The 24,302-nt window shown below is 43.2% G+C and overlaps 1 protein-coding gene across 1 annotated transcript; it reads left to right on the forward strand.

Moving 5' to 3' along the window:
• The first annotated feature begins 2,457 nt into the window (after nt 1-2,457).
• On the forward strand, nt 2,458-17,230 carry LOC139222622 (serine/threonine-protein kinase DCLK2-like). The gene is made up of 15 exons (XM_070854446.1): nt 2,458-2,896; nt 6,691-7,094; nt 10,746-10,872; nt 11,434-11,571; nt 12,091-12,179; nt 12,332-12,404; nt 13,388-13,493; nt 14,015-14,072; nt 14,604-14,723; nt 14,813-14,959; nt 15,191-15,324; nt 15,446-15,523; nt 16,009-16,105; nt 16,651-16,731; nt 17,105-17,230. Exons 1-15 carry the CDS (start codon nt 2,458-2,460, stop codon nt 17,228-17,230), a joined length of 2,217 nt encoding a protein of 738 aa, XP_070710547.1.
• The last annotated feature ends 7,072 nt before the right edge of the window (nt 17,231-24,302 follow it).

Genomic DNA, 24,302 nt, shown 5'->3' on the forward strand with positions numbered 1-24,302 from the left:
TTTTTGGTCGTTTGCTTCTTTTACAGTTTACAGTACGTTAAATATGAAGCTGCAGCCGGCTAGCTTAGCTTAGCTTAGCATAAAGACTGGGAACAGGGGGAAACTGCTAGCCTGGCTCCAACAAAACATCCAGAGGTGAAAAGTAACCAAATACATTTACTTTTTCAACGTAATAAAAATTTTAAATTACTTTATAATTCCTTTTTCTGCTATTTTATACTTCTACTCCATATTTCAGAGGAAAATTTGCACTTTTTACTTTATTTTAAAGCTTTAATCACTTTGCAGATTCGGATTATTGATACAAAATATAAAATTCTGATGTATTATTAAAGATTACACTAAAAATAGTTAAAATTAGCTCCACTTTTAACAGCTGCTACTTTAAATTGAAATAAAGGCATCAGCGCATCAGTAAATTTAAAGACACACACTTTGATATGACTACTTTTACATAACTAAAATCAAGTATGTATAACAATTAACACATATTTCATCTAAGTGAAACATAATTGATTGTAGAAAATAACATTTTACAGGAGTTGTGAGCTGCATTGTTTCTTTTCTGCTTCCTATTTTGCAATTTGAGCATCAAACTGTCAAAAACCCTGATTTCAAAATGTCCTTTACAATAATTTTTCAGGCATTTTTCCTTTAATTTGAATGTTTTTGTTTGTATGTCTGGCTGCATGAATGTAGGGTTTGATAAGAAGACAATAACATCAAGTGGATTTGAATATGAGAGACAGACAAAAGACAGAGAGGAGGAGAGAGGAGGAGGAGGAGGAGGAGGAGGGACGTCTGTCATCACGTACAGCCGCGGATGAGAGGGGAGGGGCGGGGATGGGAGGGGGTGTTCAGCCGGTCTCTCCTCTCTCTGCTGCAGCGGCCATGCTGCTGTCCGCCGCCTGTCTCGGTGCATCCCGGTCCTCCGCCGGTGCGACCTGCCGCCGCCGCCGCCGCCGCTGCTGCTGCTGCTGCTGCTGCATCCCTGAATCCCGGCTCAGCGGAGCGGCTCGGCCCGGGTCCGCTCGGCCGTAGCGGCGCAGCCCGCCTGGATCCACCGGAGCAGACCGGAACAGGAGAGGAGAAAGCCTCCATAGCAACAAACCGGTTTCACGGCATTATTGGTAGGTGCCTCCCTCTCAGTGTGTGTGTGTGTGTGTGTGTGTGTGTGTGTGTGTGTGTGTGTGTGTGTGAATGGCGCTGTCAGCACAGCTTAGCAGTGTTTGGGCGGATAGGTGGATGAAGTCAATTCGTTTATCAGCTCAGCAGAGACACAAAACAGCACACAATGTTTTTATAATCACTTCATCTGCCTGCTCGCGCTCGGCCTCCGGCTGCAGGTGCATCCAGCTTGACTGGAAATCAATGGAAAATTCCCCAGTTTGGCTTTGCAGGAAATTCAGTTTCACTAAAACCAGGAGGGTGCAGCTCCCTCGCAGCCTCTCCTGCATGGTTGATAATGTGCATGTGAAAGCTTTCCAACGGCAGCTTCTGTTAAAACCTGCTCTCAGCATCCTTAAATGACCTGAGATGATTTCAGTGGAAGAGAACGGGAGCTCATTCCCGTCAGTAAACCATGTGATTGTCAGCTCTTTTTTCTTCTTCTTCTTCTTTAAATGTCAGGGATGGAGGGATGCTGAAGTGTGACCCGGAGCTGAAACCCCAAAACAAACCGGATTACCAGGACTACAATCCAAGCGGGACTGAACCGGGTTCTGCGCTACGATGTTCTGGATTTAGAGCCAGATCAGCCGGACTACAGCCGTTGTTACTGAGGCTGCAGGAAGGTCACTGCGTCCAGTAGAGAGTTGGACGTTTGTTTGGGACAGCTGTGGATTTCATGGCTTTGGCGTTCTTCAGTCGAGCTCGAAATTAGTTTTTTGGGAAAGTACTGCTGTAGAAAAGGTGAAGACGGAGAGTTTTGGTGGTTGCCGTCCAGCTACGGCGTCCAAGCAGCCTGCAGCACATCACCGAACCCTGACCTGATGGATCATTGTAGGTCTGTGGATTAAAGCATCAACAAAACACCTGGATTCTTGTTGGACCGTTTTGTTTTCTCTTTTGTGGTGTTAAGGTTGGATTTACCTGATCTCCAGGATACAGGTCTACGTGTCAGGCCAACTGGACTACAAAGCATTTTAGAGTTTTTAGAGCGTCTAAAACCACATTTTGAGGACTACAACCAGCCTACCGTGTCCACAAAAGAGCTACTGGTTCTGTTTCGCTCTTAATAGGATTATAAAAACGTCTTGGTAGAGAAGTTACCAGCTGAAGGGCCTACAAGCGTACGAAGGTGCTACACAGCGAGTTCTTAAGTCCAAAGCGAAGTTGTTCTCGCTCTAAGCAGCTAGAAACCAGATAACCAGGAGAGGAGTTGCTGTTTTTGGCTGTTGGAGGATGAATCTCATGTAGCAGAGACCCTCCTGAACGGTACTGGACCTTTTATTCGCCATGTCTTTGAGTAAGACCCTCGAGCTGGAGCACTTCGACGAACGCGACAAGGTTCGCCGGGGACGCTCCACCCGCTCCAAGAGAGATGAGTCCTCCTCCAGCGCCGGCGGCGGCGGGGGGTCCGGCCCCAGCTCCAGGGGCAGCAGCCTGGTCCCCAGCCCCGCCCACAGCGCCAACTGCAGCTACTACCGGACCCGCACCCTGCAGGCACTCACCTCGGAGAAAAAGGCCAAAAAAGTCCGGTTCTACCGCAACGGAGACCGGTACTTCAAGGGTCTGGTGTACGCCGTCTCCAGCGACCGGTTCCGCTCCTACGACGCCCTGCTAATGGAGCTGACGCGCTCGTTGTCCGATAACCTGCATCTGCCGCAAGGGGTGCGTGCCATCTACACCATAGATGGCGGCAAGAAGATCACCAGTATGGACGAGCTGGTGGAAGGTAGGACAACTTTCTGCTCACTTTGTTCACAGTTAATTCACCGCCCTCCCTCTCCAGGTGTGCAGGAGAACCTACGGCGGCCGATGAGGATTCACGGTTTGGTGTAGCTGCTGTGTTTGAGTGCCGGCAGACGGCAGATTGGTAGTTTTTGCAGTAGCGCCAACAACATACATACAATGCTGCTCTGTCCTGTTTGTTAAAGAAGAACAACACACCATTTCATGCATGATGCATTGGTGAGTGAGTGCAGATTGAACAATGGCCTTTCGACTAGTTTAGAAGAAACATGATTTGTTTCTGTGCAAAAAACAGAGAATATAATTTGACCTTCTGCATAGCTTGAGGAGTATTTGTAATATTCCACAGTTTCAATGTCAGTTTGGGCGTTCAAGGATTCAAGGATCGTTTATTATCACACACATTTCCACAAGAGATGGTGCGAAATGAAGAGTGTAAATAAAATATAGACGAGCACAATAAAAACCCTATAAAACAATAATTTAACAGTGATAAATAAGCATGTGGGCCATGATTTCGATCGAATAATTCACACGACTATCGTTTTAAAAAGTATATTTTCCTCCAGTTTCAGCGGCGCTTGTTTTGTTCTGTCTGCGTTCTTGTGTTGAGTTCTGTGTTTAAAGTCGGCTACGTACAGTATAATACTGTTGAGCTGTCTGGTATCTGCCTCTGGTGCATTTGTTGTCGAGTTTTATGGGTTTTAAAAGGCCGATATTGGGGCTGGGTATCGTATTGATGTTCCTATTGGTGCATCTTTTAAATATTACGGTTTATTGTGGACAAATAAGTCAGATATAGTCTCTCATAGGAATAAATGGACCTCAGGTGTGCTGTAAAGTCACAGAATAGTCAACTACCACTAAGTGGTGATAGTCCAGAGAGACTGTCACTCTCTCCACAGATCAATCGATTGATCCGTCCTCCGTAAACGCCCTCGCTGTCTCCTTCCTCTCTGCTCTCCGTCAGTCTTTTCCATAGTTGAATTATTCATTCCTGTGCACATCAGCAGCAGAGTAATTGGATAATCAATGCAGTCACAACGGGAATAAAATCCACTTCACATCCGTAACAGATTTTACAGTTGACATTGAATCAGCTGTTGGTTTCCTGTTGGGTTACACATCACTTCCTGTGTTACTTCCTGATCTGAAGAAGACGCAGAATCTCAAAATGCTGAATGCAGAATTTTAAAAAAATGTTCAATACAACAATCTGAGCATCTAAAATAGTCAGATGGCTGCAGTTCGGGTATTTAAGTTGGTTTGGGTAAAAGAAAAAAGTGGTTTGAATCACGTGTCACATTTATTTATTTGTAAACTTTGGTAATAATAAAAGAAAACTTAATTATATAATTTAACTGTTTTCAGGCGCAGGTTGGTTATGTTTAGGCACCAAAACTACTGCGTTATGTTGAGGAAAAGATCCTGTTTTGGGTTAAAATAAGTCAGATACAAACATAAAAGCTCAGGTAGAACATAAAATACCATCTTTCCTGGGTGCAAACAGCATTTGCTGCAATTTAACGTCCATTCATATAAAGATTTAAAGATTTTGGGGGATCAAACCATGAACCTTTGAGCCACATGTCAACTATAAATGCATGAAAGTGAAGCACAGCCGGTTCGTCCTCCTCACATGAAGCTTGGATATAAAAGTATATAATGACATTTCTTTGTAATCTAACCGCCGTGGAGTCCAGTCCTGCTCTTCGTCTCCGTCTGAAGCCATTTAGGCTGAAACAGACCAGCACTCATCATCAATATTGATGTGCGACTGGCTGTAATGTTCGCTAATGAGCGCTGGAGCCGGGAAACTGCTCGGCCGGAGACGAACTAAAACACTACGTGGAATAAATGAACTATAAACGGAGCGGGGCGTGACGGAAGAGGAAGAGGAAGAGGAGGAAGAGGAGGTGTGTTTGTTTGGCTGCTTTCCAGCTCCACATTTAGCCAGTGGGTGTTAACGGAGTGGTGCATGTTTTAAAGGTGATATTTGTTGTGTAGGCAGCTGTGATTGGTTTTATTGATACCAATTACATCATTGATTCTGCTCCATATTGGTCGGATTCTTCATCGACTCCTGATCAATTTTCTGTGTGGAGAAAAAGGCGGCTCACACGTGTTTTCAGCATCAAGGCAGCTGAGAGAACATTTGTTCACACATTGACTGTTTATAAGAAGAAGTCATCTGTTTTGAAGCCTGGATTTTGGCTTCATGGGCGTCGCCATCTTGGTTTTTTGGAGTCCTGGTGTATTTTCCTCTTAATGGACCATAGTTTCCTAAATGAACATCCTGCTGTGCTGAAGAAGACTGTAAACTAGAGACTGAGAGCAGAAACTGTTCACTGAGCTGATGGATCAGGAGAGAAGTCGGCTCATTTTATCATTGACTTCCATCCAATCCGGGAGGGCGGGGCTACGCTGTGAATAACCAATCAGAGGCGGCCTTCATGCTTAACTACTGTTATCAAAACTAACCAAGATGGCGACTACCATAAAACCAAAATTGCGGCTTCAAAATGGCGTCAAGGCGGCTTCGTCCTCTTCTTATAAACAGTCAATGTGTGAAACAACATTTTAGCTGCTGTCATGCTAAAAACAATCAAAGATATTGAATCCACAGCAACATAAATCCACATATTTGAGGTATTTTTATTGATGAACGGCTTTAAGTGACTTTTCTGGTCGTCTAACTGAAGAATGGTTTAGTCTGTAAAAACAGCTCGGGGTTTCACAGCTGTTTCAAGCAGGCAGTGAAAATGTTGATTGACTGTTGAATTGATTAAAGTAAGATTAAAAGGTAAAAACCGGTCCCGACACGGCCTCCAGCAGGAGTCGAACCCGTGTGACCTCCAACCTGCGGCGGCGTCACGCAAGCAGGTGTTTGAATAGAAACCCTGAGCGGAGACTGTCCAGCCGGTTTGGATCACAAAGTGAGAGTCGGCATGTGGAGAGACAAGGTCACACACACACACACACACACACACACACACCTGGAGAGAGAGAGGGAGATATGCAGAGTGTGTGTGTGTCTGTGTGTGAACATGTAATAGGGATAAAAGGTGTGTGTGCTGACAGAGGCTGGCGGGCTTGTGTGTGTGTGGAGCGAGGTAGAGGAAGACCAGGAGAGAGAGAAGATGAACCGTTTTTTAGCCATATAAGGTAAAAGCGGCTGCAGCCTGCCGCAGAGATTTAACACAAATGTAGTTATTATTGAAGCTGCAGCGGTCAAAGACGATAAAATGATAACGAGCCTGTTTCTTTAAGGTGTGTTTTTTTTAAAAGAGCGTTTGCTAAACCCTCTGCTGGAAATACTTGTGTCCAAAGAGTCTTTCAGAATAGTTTATTATTTTTCTTTTCATTTTCTACCTGAAGAATTTGGCTACGGTGACGTGATTGGAAACTTTTGCAGTTTATCTTTTTTTTTCTTCTGAATTCCTGGTCTTCTAACTTTTCTGTGATATCATGTGATATCACTGCTGCACAGATATTCAAACAGCCAAAGCTGTGGTGAAAACAAATGATGCCAGCTGTTTGCATGTTGCCTCACAGAACTGGATTTGTACTCGTGTTCGTATATTAAGAGAGTCGAGGCCTCAGAAAGGGTAAAAAAAAGATGTTCAGAGCCCCGAAAATGATGTTTCAGCACTGAGTTTTAGATTTTTGGTCACTTTAATCGCAACATTTCCCTTATTTCTTAATGTTTTATGTGTTTTTTTGGAATATGCAGAAATATAATCTTTCCTCTTCTTCTTCTTCTCCTCCTCCGCCCAGGTGAGTGCTACGTCTGTGCCTCCAGCGAGCCTTACCGAAAGGTCGACTACACCAAGATCTCCGTCCCCAGCTGGAAGCCCGGTGCCGCCCCTGGGACGGGCTCCGGCGGCTCTGGAAGTTCCGGCGCCTCCGGCCGGCCCTCCACGGCGTCTGCGGGGGTGTCGGCGAGCACCGCCGCCTCCAAAGATCGTCCCGAAGGCCGCGAGGGCCGGGAGAGCAAAGACTTCATCAAGCCCAAGCTGGTGACGGTGATCCGCAGCGGCGTGAAGCCTCGCAAGGCGGTGAGGATCCTGCTGAACAAGAAGACGGCTCACTCCTTCGAGCAGGTGCTGGCCGACATCACCGAGGCCATCAAGCTGGACTCCGGCGCCGTGAAGAGGCTCTACACGCTGGACGGGAAGCAGGTGAGGTGGTGGTGGTGGTTTTACTCTTTAAGACAATGCAGGAACATTCAGGTAAAGTAGGTTCTGTACGATAATTCAGTTCTGTTGTTTCTGTTTATTCTATTTGGATGAAATGATCGAATTATGTTATTGTGCTATAAATGCTGTCGTCCATATGAAAGGATAACTCTGGTATTTTTAAACCCTGGCTCTATTTTTACATATTTTTAGTGGTTGAATGACTGGTAGATGTCTGACAGCATTATGGAAAGGATCCCTACAGAGAAAGACCTGGAAGATCCTTTTGGTTTAACCACAAACAGCCGTTATATCACTTGTTTCAAAGCCACCAGACTCCATTAACAAAAACAGCAATTTTACACAGGGAGTTCCTGGTCTACTAATGTTTCAATAAGTTAGTTAGTTTGTGTTATTGTGGGACTCTGGTGTATTAAAGGGTGAGTTCTGACCCAACTTAATATTTGAGTAACACACAATAACATAAAGAAGTTAACAAATGGAGGCAGCAGCAGACCAGCAGCTCCTGTGTCCTGTGAGCTAAAATCCCTGTTTTAGTGAATGGAGTCTGGTGTGTGTGCAGAGAGCGCTATAACAGCTGTTTGTGGTTAAACCAAAAGGATCTTCCAGGTCTCTCTCTGTAGGGATCCTTTCCATGATGCTGTCACACACTTAGAATAACACTCTGAGCCTGTCAGTGGATCAAACAAGCTCTTTTAGTGGACCTACTGTGATCAGGAGCAGTTATATTGCAGCCTTAGGCAACTATTTATCACCTTTTTCATTTAGAGGCCAAAAAATGTCCTTTTTGGGGTATTTAATAGTTTTAGTAGTGGGTGACAGTACAGAACAGATAATATCTGACGTAATGTGTAAAAGTGAAACACAGTTGGCTGAATTGTGCAACAATCTGGCTGCTGTTGGTCTGATTTCTGTGACATTTTCCCATAAAACAATAAGTGTATGAATAAGTTGCATCACTCCTGGAGTGTGTTGAACATCAGGACGGCGCCTTCAGTCTGTTTTCAGGCTCAGTATTTGGTGCTTTTAGCTAAATGTGTGTTTAAAGCCGTGGAACTGCAGCCGTCAGCCGAAGTCAGTTTTTCCTTCGTCATGTCGAACAGACTCTGAATATTCTCTGATCCTCCCCGAAACTCCTTTGAGCGCTCGTACTGAGTTAAAGAGTGTGGATTTAAAGAAGTTCGCTGGCACGACTATTTTTACCACACACACACACACACACACACACTTTGAAGTTGCCGATAAGAGTGTCGGCTGTGACACAATGACAGAAAGTTGAAGGGAAGCAGCGACGGCAGTGAGCTTGTTGCAGTGAAGACAAGTCAGATTTAAACACACGCACACGCACACACGCACACACACACACACACACACACACACACACACACACACACACACACACACTAGACTACCCACTAAGCACAACCCTACTTGTATTTATTCAGATGTCGCTGCAGCATCAGCCTTGAGAGAATAAAAGCATTATTAGCATATGCTGCCTTCAAAATAAAAGCATCCGCTACATTACAGCCTTTTAGCTTTATTCTTAATTCTTAATTAATCAAAACACAAATCTCCCCTGATTAATCCTCAGCTCATATCAAATTCTACATTTGTTCAATGTAACTTTTTTTAATATGATTTTTATACTTAATGCTTTAGTGCTGCTAAACAGATGAGTAGATGGTGAAATAATATCTGACAAAGTTATAAATTCAGACTGCAACAGCAGAATTAAAGAAAAATCAGGCAGAATTAGCGGCACAAAAGAGTCCTGATAGGACGTCAGGGTACTCGCTGATTAAAATTTAAAGTTTAAAATTCCTCTGTGACAGTAAACTTTGAGGTTTGGACAAAACAAGACGTATCAGAAGTCATCTTGGGGTTTTATTGACATTTTTTGAACCAAATAAGTAATTGATGAACAGAGAAAATGATCAGATTGATTGACAATGAACATAATTGCCAGCTGAAGCCCTCTGACCCGACAGCAACGATATATTACACACAGTCAACTGTAGCCTTTTTTATTACTGTTTGTCGTGCTTTTATTTTGAAGGCAGTGTGTCATAACGAAGGCTTTTATTGTGTCGGCCTCAGACGGCTTAACTCTTCAGTGTGTGTGTGTGTGTGTGTGTGTCCTCCCTTCGTCCTTTCAGTTTGTGCAGTACTTGAAGCAGTGGGATAGAAAACCCATCACACACACACACACACATACACACATTCGACATTGCAGTGTGGTCACCATGGCAACCAGACATCCTGTAACAACCCCTTCACTGCCCTGAACACACACACACACACACACACACACAGGCTGTGCAGTTCCGGAGGCGTTTAGTAAAAGTAAAATGGGGGAGTGAAGGGAGGAGAAAAGGGGTGAGAGGTGAAATCAAGGACAAAAAATAGGGAGGAAAGGAAAGGAGGGATGGAGGAGGAGGAGGAGGAGAGAAAGAGTGAGGAAGGATAAAAGGAGAGAAAGTGTCAAGTTACTGTGGGAATACACAAAGAACCACAGCGGTGAAAGTGTTTCTCTGTGCGACAGGAAGCTGCGGCCTGTTAGCCTAGCTTAGCATTAACGCTGGGGGGGAACAGGTGTCGCCCACAGGTGGTCAAATCAGCCGTCGGCAGCGCCGACGCTCCCTAAAGTGTAAAAACAAGTCCTGCAGCGTTACTGGAGCCTCTGCTGGTTGCCGGGCAACGCCAGCACACGCCAACATTCCATTCCGTTCCGTTCCATTCCATTCCCTTTGATTCCATTCCATTCTGATACAATCGCTACATTGAAATCCTGTTAGCGAGTTAGCTAGCTCTCAGCTCTCAGCTCGTAATGAAGCGATGTTCAGAGGAGCCACAGAGAAGCTAGCAGCTCTGTTGTGGCGGACTAGCGCTAGCATGCTAGCCGTTAGCTCACAGCTACGGCAGCTACCCTACTAGCTGGACGGGTGGAAGAACGTCCCTGTTCTGCTCTCATGTGGCGTACATCTGCTGAAGTTCTGCACTTTAAATACAGATTTGTAGTATTTTTACTGCAGTATTTCCATTTCATGCTACTTTGTACTTAAACTGCATTTATTGTTTCTCTTCACGTTCAAATTTTAACACAAATATTCTATTCTTTTATTTCACATGAGCTCTAAAAACAGATTCTTTACTTTCGTAGTTCTCGTCACGATACAAGTCGGCTCTTTTAAACATTTCTGTGATGCGTCACGCCGTCACCATGACGCCATGATGCCTTGTAATGGAGTATTTCTACTTCGCTTTAATGCTACTTTCACTTCAGTTAAGGCTCAGAGCTGTTTAATCCGTCCTGCCTCACCTCCGATGATCCCGTCTTTCTTCGCTCGGTTGTCTCCCACATTTTGTCGACTCCCCCCTCTCTCCCTCTGCCTCCCCCCACCATCGTCTATCTGCCTAAATCTGGGACATTTTAGATGAAACGATTTGTTTTTAATCCTCAAGACAGTTCCTAGACAGCACAGTGTGTGTTTGTTTGTGTGTGTGTCGCTGGAGGCAAAACATGATTAGAGTATTCCCAGCTGCTGTCTGCTTTGTCTCACACACACACACACACACACACACACAAGTGTTTCCCAAAAGTGTGATTAATCAATGTGTGTGTGTGTGTAGCTGACCTGTCTGCAGGACTTCTTCGGCGATGACGACGTGTTCATGGCGTGCGGGCCGGAGAAGTTTCGCTACGCTCAGGACGACTTCGTGCTCACACACAGCAGCAAAGCGACAGCCTTCGTCAACGGTGAGACTTTAACTCCATTTACTCAAGTTAGCTTTTTTCTATTAGAAAAGAAACAACATGTTCTTAATTTGTAATTTTTGTTTAGTTTGGGTTAGTTTGCAGAGCGAGGTTTGCTTTGTTTAAAAAGTTCAGACTTTTTTACAGTTTTACAGTTATGAAACTGTAAAACAGTCCACAGGAGGTAAATACACCAGTTAGTCCACATACATCAACAGTTAGTTACTTAAAACTAGCCTCAGACGGCTAGCGTAGCATGGCTAGCTCAGCCAACTCGTCATGGAAAAACAAAATGAACAAATCAACAATCAACAAACGGCTGTAATAAAGAGTTTGTATGTAGGGACACTGTTGATAAAAGCTGCTGGTTAACATTTGTTAGGCAGCACAAAATGGCCGACGGCTAGCAACTGTTGCTACAGTGGAACTCTGACACCGTCGGTTTCTATAGCAACGGAATGTTCAACTGAAAGCAGCTGCAGGTGATTGGTGGACGTCTGTGTGCAGTTAGTGTTGTGTCGTGTGCTGTTTCTGGTTCATGTGACGTATTATTCGTGTCCACAGAGTGCAGAGTCAAGGTTTCTCGCTCCGCCGCCACCGCCGCCCCGAAAACTACGTCCACCAAGAGTCCGAGCAGCTCCGGCCTCTCCTCCGCCAAAACTCCACCCAAAGGTGCGCCCAGAACAAAGTCACCTTGCCCAGGTATGAACCAGTGAGCCCGTAACAAAGAGGTGGACGTAGCTTTAGGGCGGGGCTACCTGCTGTCTGACCAATCATTGAAGGGATGCCGACGGCAAACTTGAAGCTTCAAAATGGCGGCCGACAAACCAGTGGCCACGCCCACTCAGACCTGTGACCCTTCAGTAACAGGATCGTCTTTGGCGCCACCAAATATCCTCAAATTAAACATATTTTGGTCTTTGTAACTTATATTTTCTACTAATATTTTAGATATTTACCAGATACCAAACTCAGTTGGACCAATTACGGCCGAATGCCGGCTCCCTCGGTGGGGTCCCAGCACCGGAGAACCCAAATATGGCTGCCAGATTTAAGAAAGTGTGGTTCAAAGGGGGGAAAAGGGCCAAATCAGGCTAAAATTGATCTCCAGGTATCATTGGTCGGGTCAGTTTTGGTGCTCTCAGCTCAGGGAATCCAAACCCAAAGTATAACTACCAGACTGTTTTAACCAACCAGACGGCTCCTTTCTCTCTCGTGCAGCCAATGAGGCGTCGGGATCGCAGTCCGCCGGGAAGTCGTCCAGGTCCAGCCCCTCCCCCACCAGCCCCGGGACACGACGCTCCCTCAAGGTCAGATTGATCGATGTATTGATTTAGATTGTGACCAGTTTGTCTGATTGTGGAACTCACAGCCAAACATCTTCCATAATGTTTCTTTCTGTGGATGTTTGTCCGTCACTTCTGTCTGTCTAAATCTAAATCTTCTTATTTTTCCTCACTAGATGTCTCCTCATCGTGGTTCCTCCACAGATATGAACGGAGAGCCCGGTCAGCCCGATGACGCCGCTGTCGAAGGTGTGTGATGTTTATATCATCCTGAATCTTCCTCAGTGCTGAGAAACTCTTTGAAAGCCTTAAAGGTTCAAAATCAAACCACAGCAAGACATTTTTTTAGATATTTACCAACCAAATTGGGCAACTGTCGCTGATCGTTGGCTGGGACCAAATAAGATTTTTAATTTAAATAGATATATTAAAGGTTTAGGCCCAGTTTAAACAGAAACTTAAAAAGTGCTTTAGTTCAGTTTTCATGCAGCTTTCTACTTCTGCTACACTCCATCACATCTCAGAGACAAATGTTGTACTTTTAACTCTCTACGTTTCTTCTTTTATCTCCAAATCTGCTGATTTTGACTTTGAATGTTTGGGATGAACAGAGGGATGAAAGCGTACCTTTAATGGCTGAGAAACGTCTCCTCCTTCTTCAGCGTCGTCACAGAGCTGAAAACAGGCTGGTTTTCTGCTGAAAAGTCAGATTTTTAGAGATATGAGACGCTGCTGTAGAATAAACTACCCAACAACCTATAAAGTAGATAAAATTAGTTCAACTTTAAACATCTACAGCAGTAAAATACAAGATGAACACATGATATTAATCCAGATATGAAAAGGAAAACACTGACACCTGCTTTTAATAATTTAACTTTCAGAACTTTTAGTAAAGTTTTGAATGTGATATTTTATATTTTATACGATAGACAGCAGCAGCACGGCCCTCGACAGAAAGGTTTTTAGGTGATGATAAAAGAGCTCGTGCAACTTTATGACACAGAAGGTCAGACAGCTACTTGAAACGTTTGAAGTATCCAGGTGAATTTTTAAAAACACCACCTAAAAAAAAAGACTGGAGTGTTTGGAAGTCAACACGGTGACTAAAGATGAAAAAGACTCAAAAGGCGACAGAGAAACGTTTGAGTTTCTGGGTTCAGCTCTGAATATTCAAAAACACGCACAGCTGGCTGGTCGCTCGCTGAAACTCTCCCTGGTTTTCCTCCCAGTGAACGGGAATCGGTCCGTTTCCTCCTCCATCATCAACGAGAAGTACCAGGTCGGAAAGGTGATCGGAGACGGAAACTTCGCCGTGGTGAAGGAGTGCGTGGAGCGGTAAGGAGCGTCGACAAACAAAAACCAAAGTGACCAGTAATGGGACGTTTTTTAACACTTTCTGTATTTATTTATTTATTTATACCATTTTAACAGAACTTTTTTAGTATTATTATTATTAGTAGCCTGTTCTACGAGCCTTTAATCTGCAGTTAGATCAGTTATATAAATATTAATAAACAGACGTACCTAAAATAACATCAACATGTTCATACTGTTTTATGAACTCTTTAAAAAGGAATATTTCATCATGAAATAGTAACTCAGGTCTGTATGGTTTCACACTAAAAGTCTTTACTTTGGTTATTTTAAACTAAACTGATTGTTTGTCATGAATCAGTAAAAAACTAAAACATTTGCTGCCTCTCTCCTGAATTTCTTTATTTTTAAACCGTTTTCTGACATGTTGACTAAACGATGAATTAAAAAAACTAAAACACTTGAAGCCTTTTTTACTTTAATGAAACATTTGATTTTGTCAGAGATGATTGATAACCGTACCTGTTTTCTTTGATCGTCAGGTCGACAGGACAGGAATACGCTTTGAAGATCATCGACAAAGCTCGCTGCTGTGGGAAGGTAACGCTGATTTATAGCACTCATGCTCCAACATCAATGACCTCGGGCGTTTCAGAGATGATTACCTCACTCATACCAAGACTTTGAGGCACAAACCGTTGTTTACACAGAGCTTGTGAGCACATTCCTGAATAGTGAGGACATTTTAAGATACGATAAGATAAGATATTCCTTTATTTATCCTACAATGGGGAAATTTCGAGTCAGCAGCAGTTCTGATTCACACATACAAGATACAGTTCACACATACAAAGAAAGGGAATAAAAAATAAAAAATATATATATGTTTACATGTACAGTATATACAAATATAATATATATACAAATATATACATTACCTGGTCCTCAGGGGGTTTCAAAGGGGTGTTTGAGGGTCAAGACGTGGTTTTAAGGTTATAATTAGTGTTAGGTTCAGGTTAGGTGTGGTGGTGGTTAAGGTTATGGTAAAGGGCTCAGGACTGCTTTAAGACAACACGTGTCCCCACAACTACACAAAGACAAGACGTATGTGAAGTATGTGTGTGTGTCCAGGAGCACCTGATAGAAAACGAAGTGGCGGTTCTGCGGAGGGTTCGACATCCCAGCATCATCCAGTTAATCGAAGTGGATGAAACGCCCAGTCAGCTGTTCCTGGTCATGGAGCTCGTCAAGGTGCCTCGTCTTCATCTTCTCGTCGTCATACTTTTATTTCTTCCCCCAAAGAAAACGTAGAAATGTGAAACTGACTTTTCCTCCTCCAGGGCGGCGACCTCTTCGACGCCATCACCTCCTCCACGAAGTACAGCGAGCGCGACGCCAGCGCCATGGTGTTCAACCTGGCCGGGGCCATCAAGTACCTGCACCGAATGAACATCGTCCACCGAGACATCAAACCGGAGAACCTGCTGGTAACACACACACACACACACAGATAGAAACCAGTCAAAATAGAAGAAATACAAAATAAAAGCACCTCAGTTGGGTGTTGGCCTTTTATTTTGGCAACTTCCTGTATTTGGAAAACAATTCAAACAAACTGTTGTACACAAACAGTCCTGTATCCACATTATTGGGTAGAAATATGTGGCTCATCGTAGACTAAATTACTGACGTCACGTTTGTGTTTCTGTGTCCTGCAGGTGTGCGAGTATCCAGACGGCACAAAGTCACTGAAGCTCGGCGACTTTGGTTTGGCGACGGTGGTCGAGGGGCCGCTGTACACCGTCTGCGGCACGCCAACGTATGTCGCCCCGGAGATCATCGCTGAGACCGGGTGAGGGAGAGGAAGAGTTTAAAATCAGTCTGAGTAGAAGTAACTCTCTGCTGTATTAAATCAGAGTGTGTGTGTGTGTGTGTGTGTGTGTGTGTGTGTGTGTGTGTGTGTGTGTGTGTAGCTATGGTCTGAAGGTGGACATCTGGGCAGCAGGTGTGATCACCTACATCCTGCTGTGTGGATTCCCTCCGTTTAGAAGGTCGGTGAACGCAAAGTCTTCCAATAACCAACAATGTCAATTTATGTTAATAAGTATGCAACGAGCGATCTGATTGGTCGACTGCTCACAAACAGCTCTGTTTCCACGGCAACATTAACTCCTAACAACCACGACGGCAGCAAAAGCCGAAAAATATTGACGCAAAATGGATCGTTTTGCTGTTAATTTTGATTTCTGTGGCGGACTGAGCTTTGATGATCATAATAGAAATCCACTGGTTGGTTAGCTAGTTAGTTAGCTAGCTAGCTAGTTAGTGGCAGGGACAGGTTGGTTTTCATCTCAGTTTCAGTCCTCCTGCAGCTCAGCGTCTGCTTTAACCCAATAATATAATAATAGAATAATAGAAATGGACGATAACCTGATGTACATGTCAAATAATTTAAGTTTAAGTTGTGATTATGTAGTAATTTATGTCGTTTTGGTCGAGCTGGTTCGTAGCATTTCCCTCCTCTGCCTCTCCGCAGTGAGAATAACGTCCAGGAGGAGCTGTTTGATCAGATCCTCAGAGGGAAGCTTGAGTTCCCGTCTCCGGACTGGGACACCGTCAGCCTGCCAGCCAAGGTACCGCCAACGTCAACTAAAAAAACAAACTACAGACGGTTTTAGTTTAGTCTAAGAGTGCTGCATTTGAGCTGATGCATCTCCAGACGTTGTACAGCTCTCCGATAGTCAGCTCCTGTCACATGACCTGTCGTTGCTTTATTCAAACAAGTCGAGATTTTTCTATTTTGCTGCCAACACGCCCAGAAATGTTAATGTGTTAAAGCGGCTGTGGCTCAGAAGTAAATCAGCTCGTCCACCAAGTAGAAGATTGGCGGTTTGATCCATTTACAAGATGCAGACAAACTAACGCGCACCATGACGGCTTTGCTTTCGGTTTTGAGTGTTCTTGTCAGACACAATATCTGAAGGGCCCTTTAAGTTCATTTGTGCGGTCGGTTCGTCTGGTTACCTACAAAACTTTAGCAACAAAGGCTGGATTTGACTCTCGGCACCTTTTCCGTTTGGCCGGACGTACAAACAAAACTTCAGAATCTAAAAGCTTTTTATGTGAAATACCCACCAATACCTCCAGGCTGCTGACAGTCACATGACCTGTTCCCCAGATGCTGATTAGTCAGATGCTGCAGGTGAACGTGGACACTCGCTTCACCGCCGAGGAGGTCCTGTCCCACCCCTGGGTGACGGTAAGAACACACAGATACTAACCTCATGCTGAGTGTGTTTACATGTGCGTTAGTAATCTGGTTTTGATCTTATTCTGGTAATTCATCTTCCTGTTTACATGATTCAAGAGTGTTCAGGGGCCTCATTTATAAAAATGTTCTTGAACTTGAGCAGACAGTATTTATAAATACATATTTTCTTGAGGCTGAAACCCACCGGGAGCCGCTGCATCGTGTTCTGGCCGTGACGTCCACTCTTTTTAACGCTTTAAATCCCACCATGAGCGCCACGGTGCATTTCAGAAGCGTCCCAAACTAAGATCTGAAAGTACATGTATTTTACTGTAACATTTACAACTATACTAAACTGTGTTATGTGTGTGTGTTTGATCAGGATGAGGCTCCCGTTGACTCCAACACTGTGAGCAGCACTGAAGACCAGACCAGTGGAGACACACTGGAACCAGAGCACGAATCCCCAATTCTGGAAACCAAACAAGTTCCCTCACCTCTGGTCTAGAAACACATCAGCTGTCATCATCTGGAAACCAAACATAACAAACACGCTTACGTGCTACTGGAACCCCATAAAGTTTCTGGTCTGGACACAGATGAGTTCCTGCAAATCCGGTCTAGAACATGTCCAGTTTTTTGTCCAGCAACAGCTAAATGAGTTTTAGCTCCTCAAGTGTAGAACACATCCTGCTTGATTCTTTTGGAAACCAAATTATTATTTACCTTCTGGAAGTCAAGCACAAGTCCACCGCCATCCGGTCAAGGATACGACCTGTTTTCACCTACTGGAAACCAAATCTCTGATGAGTTGGAAACCAAACAAGTTCCCTCACCCCTGTTTTTGGACCTTTTCATCTACTGGACACACAGGTTTCCCCACCTCTGGTCTAGAGCTCCCTGTTTCTTCTACTGGAAACCAAACCATCCCTCAATTCTGGTCTAGAGTAGAGATCTTATTCAATCTATTGGAAACCAAACGAGTTCCTTCGCCTTCTGGCCCAGGACATGTTCCTGTTTTCACCTGCTGAAATCCAAACAAGTTCCCTCAAATCTGGTCTAGAACTAAAACCAAACTGAGTTTCCTCACCTCCTCAGTTTTGAACACATCCCGTTTTCTCTACTGGAAACCAAACCAGTTTTCGATCTAGAACACCCCCCCATCAGTCTACTGTAAACTGACCAAGTTCCCTCAGGTTTGGTCTAGAAGTTACCCTGTTTCAATCTACTGGACACAAAGTAAGTTTCAACTCGTGGAAAAAACACAAATACCCAAACTGATCTAGAAAACATCCAGTTTCATCTACTCTGTACTAAACAGGTTCCCTCACCTCTGGTCTTGGACTTGTTTGATTTCCTGTGGATGAAAAACAGGGACAAGTTCCCTAAAATCTGGTCTAGATCTCACCTTGATTTCTTTTCCTCACCTCCTCAGTTTTGAACACATCCCGTTCTCTCGACTCTGGTCTAGAATACGTCTCCTTTCAAACCAAACAAGTTCGCTCACCGCTGTTTTTCAGCATTTTCCTTTCATCTGCTGCAAACTCGAACACGACATACTGAGTTTGATCTACTGGAGGTCTCCCCACCTCTGGTCTAGACCACCTCCCTGTTTCTTCTACTGGAAACAAAACCAGTTTTTGATCTAGAACACATCCCCATCGATCCACTGGAAACTGAGCAAGTTCCCTCAAATCTGGTCTAGAGTACATCCTGTTCAGTCTAAGTTCCCTTGCCTTCTGGCCCAGGACTTTTTCCCGTTTTCATCCACTGGAAAGTTCCCCTCAGATATGGTCTGGAACATGTCCGGTTTCAGGCACTAGGCACTCATACAACTCCTCCTGTTCTTCCACTGCAGACCAAACTAGTTCCCTCACCTCTGGTTTAAAAAAAAACAAAAAAAAAAACCATTTCTCAGCTGGAAACTGAACAATAACTCACTCTGTTTTTTCCCACTGTCTTGATTTACTGTGACTGTGAAGTCTAGAATCATTTTGTGGCTCAACACTAAATCAGTTTCTCCTTGGACTTTTAAGACGTTCCACTTTATCCAACTAAACCTGGAAACTGTCCTCACACCCGGTCTAGACTAGCATTAAATCCACGGAGGACTTTCACAAATCCCGTCGTTGCTGCTGTACTGGGGAGTATTACAACCTCTTTGATGAGCTCCATTAAACTTCTACTAGAGGAGTCCCGTTTTGTTTTGGCTAATGAAGTCCACTCACTGCTGCTTGATGGACACGCGTCATATCAACTCAAGGACACCATGAAGGTGCTATTGGACACGTCCTATTTCATCATCCAGTCACTTCTGGTCTCAGTGATGCACTCAGAGGCCTGTTAAAAAGGCCTCAAGCCACTTTCATAGGGATAATAAGCAACTGATTCGTTAAGAGACGGTCCCTCAGGTGAAGGGACTGTTTTCTCTGTAGTCCCTGCCACTTGGCGACCAGGATGTCTTCCATTTATTCTGGGGAACATCCCATTTCTCCTGCCTTTACCCTCAAGCTCTCCTTCCGCTGACCTGAAGGACGTTTCTCATTCTCCTCTGCTTGGCGCCCACCGATCCGAGGAGATATTTGAGTACTGTGCCTGTTTACGCTGCTGATGAATTCCTCTTAATTTCCTAAATCACAGCCCTTTCCTCCTCAGACCCTGGCACTTATCATGGGCTGTATAGACACATATTGCTCATTGATTTCGTTTTTTTTCCACTAAAATATTTTTGAAAATGAGCAGATTGTGTTTGTTTGACATTGTGGGAAATATGCCTTCTTGCCAAAAGTTGGACGCCATGTCTGTATTTAAAGCACGGAGCTATAGCAGGGAGGTGACTAGCCTAGCTTAGCCTAAAGTTGATGTCCAGCGTAAAAAACAACTTGCACCTCTAAAGCTCAGTGATTGTACAGTGTGTAGGATTGAAACTAAAACACCTGAAACTAAGAATCGTTGTGTTTTTGTTAGCTTAAAACAAGTCCCTCATATCAACCAAGGGAGTGAGGTACTTCCTCAGTCCGCCATATTGCACCGTCATGTTTCTACAGTAGCCTTGAACAGACAAAAAGGGCCTTTGGTGTTTCTCAGCAGACGAAGAAGAGGTCTTGTGTGGTTGCCAGTGTTGGCTAACCTTTGTGCTGGAAGACGATTGAGAACTAAAATTTTGACAAAAGAAGGATCGTACTTATTTACCTAAAGGCCACCGTAGTTTAGGGCTGAATGGAGTCGTACTCAGATGCGAGATGCCACTAAATCCTACGCACTGTACCTTTAATATAAACACAAAAAGGCTAATTGGGCTCTTGTTTGCTAATGAATAGTTCCAGCATTGAATAACTTTAGCTGTAGCAGTGCTGGTTGTCATGTCTTTATGCTAAGCTAGGCTAATCACCTCCTAGCATCGACCTTCTCATCTAACTTGTGGCAAAATGGTGAGAAAGTTTAAAGTCCATATTTAATGTTCCAGGTTAAATTTAACTTTTCCATTTGAATTTTGGTCGTGTTGTTTCTTCAAAACCATTAACTTTTTAAAAAAAACTATTTGGAATTAATTAAAAGTTATCGGCTTTGGTTTTGAAGAAAGAAAACAACACAAAAACTCTTGAGAACAACTTTCTGTCACCTTCACCTGCTCCCCAGACTTCGTACTGTAGCTCAGATGAACTGAGTCACCGCTAAACAGTTTTACAAACAAACAGTCTCAACAACCTTTCCGAGGTTTCTACTCGTAGTATGATGGAGGTGAAGGGCACGAACCAGTCCGAACCCCGAGCTCCCTGCCTCTCCTCCCGCCTGCAGTCAGCGGAGGATAAAATATGTTGTATATTCTGTAAATATCACTCTGTCTGTTGGTGTCTGTCTATGTGAGTCAGTTGTGAAGTAGGGAAACAGTAGCATAAAATAAAATAAAATAAATACTTCAATGAAAAGAAACAATCTCATCAAAGACATGACGTGTCAGCACCCTGAAAAAAAAACAAACTTGTTTTTCCCGAAGAGCCAATGATTCATAAATTAAAAAACTAAGTACATTTACTTTCACCTGAGTATTTCCATTTCATCCTTCATTATATTTCTACTCTACAGAGAGAAATAATGTACTTTTACCACATTTATCTACCAACTTTAACTACTTTACAAATTCAAAATTTTACAAAAAAGGTCCCATATTACACAGAATGCACTTCTTAATGTCTTTTGAAAATAAACATGTATCTCTAGTGTGCTAGAGATGAAAACGAGCCTTTAAAATACGATTTAATGTAAAAAAAAAAAAAAGTGACAAATTAATCCTAATCAATTAATAATTGCCTCAAACATTTTACTTTCAGCTACCAAAACATTACAATTTGCCGCTTTTCCTAAATAGATTAAATCAAGAAAATAACCAGAAGTTGCAGCCCAAAATAAAGCGGTAAAAATATAAAGACTATACAAACTCACAGGGCATTTTTTGTAGTATTTGTACTGTGTTGTACTTTTACTAAAGTAAATCACCTGAATACTTCCTCCACCAACAGTTGGCTCTGCATTCAGATTTAAAAAGAAAAAACAGGTGGAAAAACAGGGATTTTTTTTGTTTGTTTGTTTGTTTTTTCAGGGATGCTGACGAACTTGTAATGAAAGATTTCTAACCTTAACGTCGAGTTCCCGATAGATGCGGCCGTGCGCGTTGCCTAGCAACCGGCGGACCGGACCGGACCGGGCGCCGCTGGATCTCTTTCCTTACACGGTCGTGTGTCTGTGAGATGTGACGTAGTGGGTCGTCTGTCAGTCATGTCGCTCCATCCACACATCCATCCTGTCGTCTGTTGGTATTACTGGATAGAAGAAGAAGAAGAATCACTGAGGATGAAGGAAACAGTGTGTGTGTGTGTGTGTGTGTGTAAATAAGTGTGTTTGACTTCCACGCTGAAATGTTTTAACTTAAAATCGTGGAAATGGCGAAAGCGTGAAGTTCAGTGTGTGTGTGTGTGTGTGTGTGTGTCTGCATTAAGGGAGGGGGGGGTCGCTTTTTAAAAAAAAAGAAAACAAAACTTGAAGAGTCAGTCGTCATCTGGAGTAACGCGTTGACCTGATGCAGTGTTATGACCTTACCATGACCTTTGAACTTAGCACGACCTTTCCATGGCCTTGACCTTCGGCCGGAGCCACTGATGAAGAGTTTGATGCTCCGTCGGAGCCACGTTGAGCGTTTACGGTGTTTTGAATGATAATCTATCACTTTTAAACACGCTTTAAGATTAATTTCTTAAAACTAGAACAGATTCAGCAACACAGCAGCACAGATGGTCGCAAATTACGGTTGTTTTCAGTCAAATTTACATCGCGAGTCACCTCAAGAGGCTGAATCACCTCCAGTTTTGTCCAGATTCTTGTTTGCGAGCAAGCGCCTTTGCGAAATTTGGGATTTTAGCGGCCCCTGTGGAGAAAAGCGGTTTGAGCCCCATAGGTTTGAACCTCAAACACACGTTTGTTCATTTAGATTAAATTTAGTTTCATAACCAATTAAAAACTACGTCTGGTGAGACAATTTAAAATCTGGTTTAAAGAAAAAACCAATGCGTTTAAAGGCTTTTCAGAGGCCAAAACTCGGCACAACAATGACACGTCTAGAAAGATATCGCAACTATTTCTACCACAAACACAGTTTTTGAACAGTTTACCTCATAAGTGCTGCAATAAAAAGTCAAAGTAATCTACCAGTACTGTGCACTGAGCCTCATTACTGCGTCCACTGCAGGTGTAACAACACATTTAGCTCATCCTACGGTATTACTAACAGCTTAAAAGTGTCATGTATAACAATTTTGTAGTTTTTCTTACAGAACCCAACTGAAGAATTAAGTAGTTGTGGCCACTCTTTCATATTTTTAGTTGAGGCAGCACTTTAAAGTCTGAAATCAGTGTTTAAAAAAAGACTGAACTGATCAAATTTACATTTTTTTGCATTGCTTGAATATTTCCTATGTATCTTAAAAGGTAAAAGTCTGCATTGTGTTTAACTTATAGAAGTTTCCTACCTCGAAATGAGTCGTCTCTGTGTTTGCGCTAATTATTACAATAACACTAATTATTAGAATTAACGTTTGCGACTCCAGTCAAACCCCTTCACTCAGTGGCTCGGCCTTTGACCTTCTATGCCTGCTATGAACCCAGTAGTCTTAATTCTTTTCTCTTTGCTTTAAACCAAACCAAAAGGAGCCTTCAGCGGAGGACGTTAGTGCTGCAGCCACGCTCGGGTCGACTGGCCGCTCCAATCTTTTCTGTTTATACGACTTCTGTGCGACTTTTCTCCACCATCTGTTGCTCGTGCACAGTATCAGTGTTGTTGAGGAACCATATTGTCTTTTTCCTGTTTTTTTAACTGGCTTTCAGTTCAGTTTGTTCAACTGTATCCATCACTGTAGCTCAATTGCAAAATTTGAGCATTTTTTTTGTCAAAGTTATGCAATTGCTGTTTGGTATGACACCATTTTGTTCCTTCTGTTGCATGCAGGTGTCTTCTAATATCCAAAAAAATGGACAGTTTGATGCCAAAATGTCCGAAAATTGAACTGAACTTAAACGCAGCTTCCAAACGTAGAAAAATGTGACGGTAAATTAACTTTAAAACTGACTTTTGTCTCGTAAAGTTCATTAAAACGTTGTTGAAATCTTGGTTAATTGTGAAAGAAAAAGGTTTCTACAGTAAAAGTTTTTAAAACAATTTAAGGGACTCTGTGTTGTGCTGCATTCACTTCCCAGAAAAAAAATACAGCATCTCAGTGTCCTACTAGCTTCCTCTTAGGTTTTCAGTCCTGTTTGGGAACTCTTTTATATAAACTCTGATGTTAAATTTAATGTGTCTACATGGACAAACAAAAGTCAAAAATACTTCTGATTTCCACAAACTGGGATGTCGCTGGGACTTGAATGCAGCTGTAATTCACAGACAGTTAAATTCAGAGACGATCCATCTGGATTTCAGGGCGATTTGACCCGGGGTGGCTGTAGTTTTTGGGCCTTTTGTGTGTGTTTTTATCAGATGCAGTGTGTGTGTGTGTGTGTGTGTGTGTGTGTGTGTGTGAGATCATTTCACATCATGCCTCATTTTAAGGACTGATTTTTTTATTATTATTATTAAGTGCAGTAGACAAATTAGGATTTTGAACCAAACTGGGCTGGTTTTTCTTAGAAGAATCTCAGTGTGAAGTTTATGTTGATTTCAATCAGCTAAAAGCTTAAAGATTTGCTCTGGATCACTTCATAAAAAGGTAATTTACCTTCTTGAGTACCTTAAAATCTAAACTGAGGCTCAGCAGTTCTTACTGCGAGATTCTTTGAGGGAATCCAGTCCTGGGTTGAAGTGGAAGGAGATGTGAGAAGTGTTTTGAGGACATGCTGTAGACACGTTTTAATGCTAACAATGATCTGTAATGTGATGTGTGTTATGATATGAAACATGTATGTTTGTCGGGATCAGGGTGCGAACATAAAAAGATTCCCTGATTTGGATCGAGAAAAGATGCATTCAACTGTGAAAATAAAACTGATGCAGCGGCGTCACGTCAACCTGCCCGAGTCACTCTTGTCTTCCT

This window comes from Pempheris klunzingeri, chromosome 23 (genome assembly GCF_042242105.1).
Source record: "Pempheris klunzingeri isolate RE-2024b chromosome 23, fPemKlu1.hap1, whole genome shotgun sequence".
Classification (NCBI taxonomy): domain Eukaryota; kingdom Metazoa; phylum Chordata; class Actinopteri; order Acropomatiformes; family Pempheridae; genus Pempheris; species Pempheris klunzingeri.

What these genes read in the sequence shown, in the direction of transcription:
- LOC139222622 (XM_070854446.1), top strand. Translation starts at nt 2,458, where the DNA reads ATGTCTTTGAGTAAGACCCTCGAGCTGGAGCACTTCGACGAACGCGAC. An exon ending in TATGGACGAGCTGGTGGAAG is followed by an intron (nt 2,897 to 6,690) that starts GTAGGACAACTT and finishes TCCTCCGCCCAG; the next exon opens with GTGAGTGCTACGTCTGTGCC. An exon ending in GTGAAGGAGTGCGTGGAGCG is followed by an intron (nt 13,494 to 14,014) that starts GTAAGGAGCGTC and finishes TTTGATCGTCAG; the next exon opens with GTCGACAGGACAGGAATACG.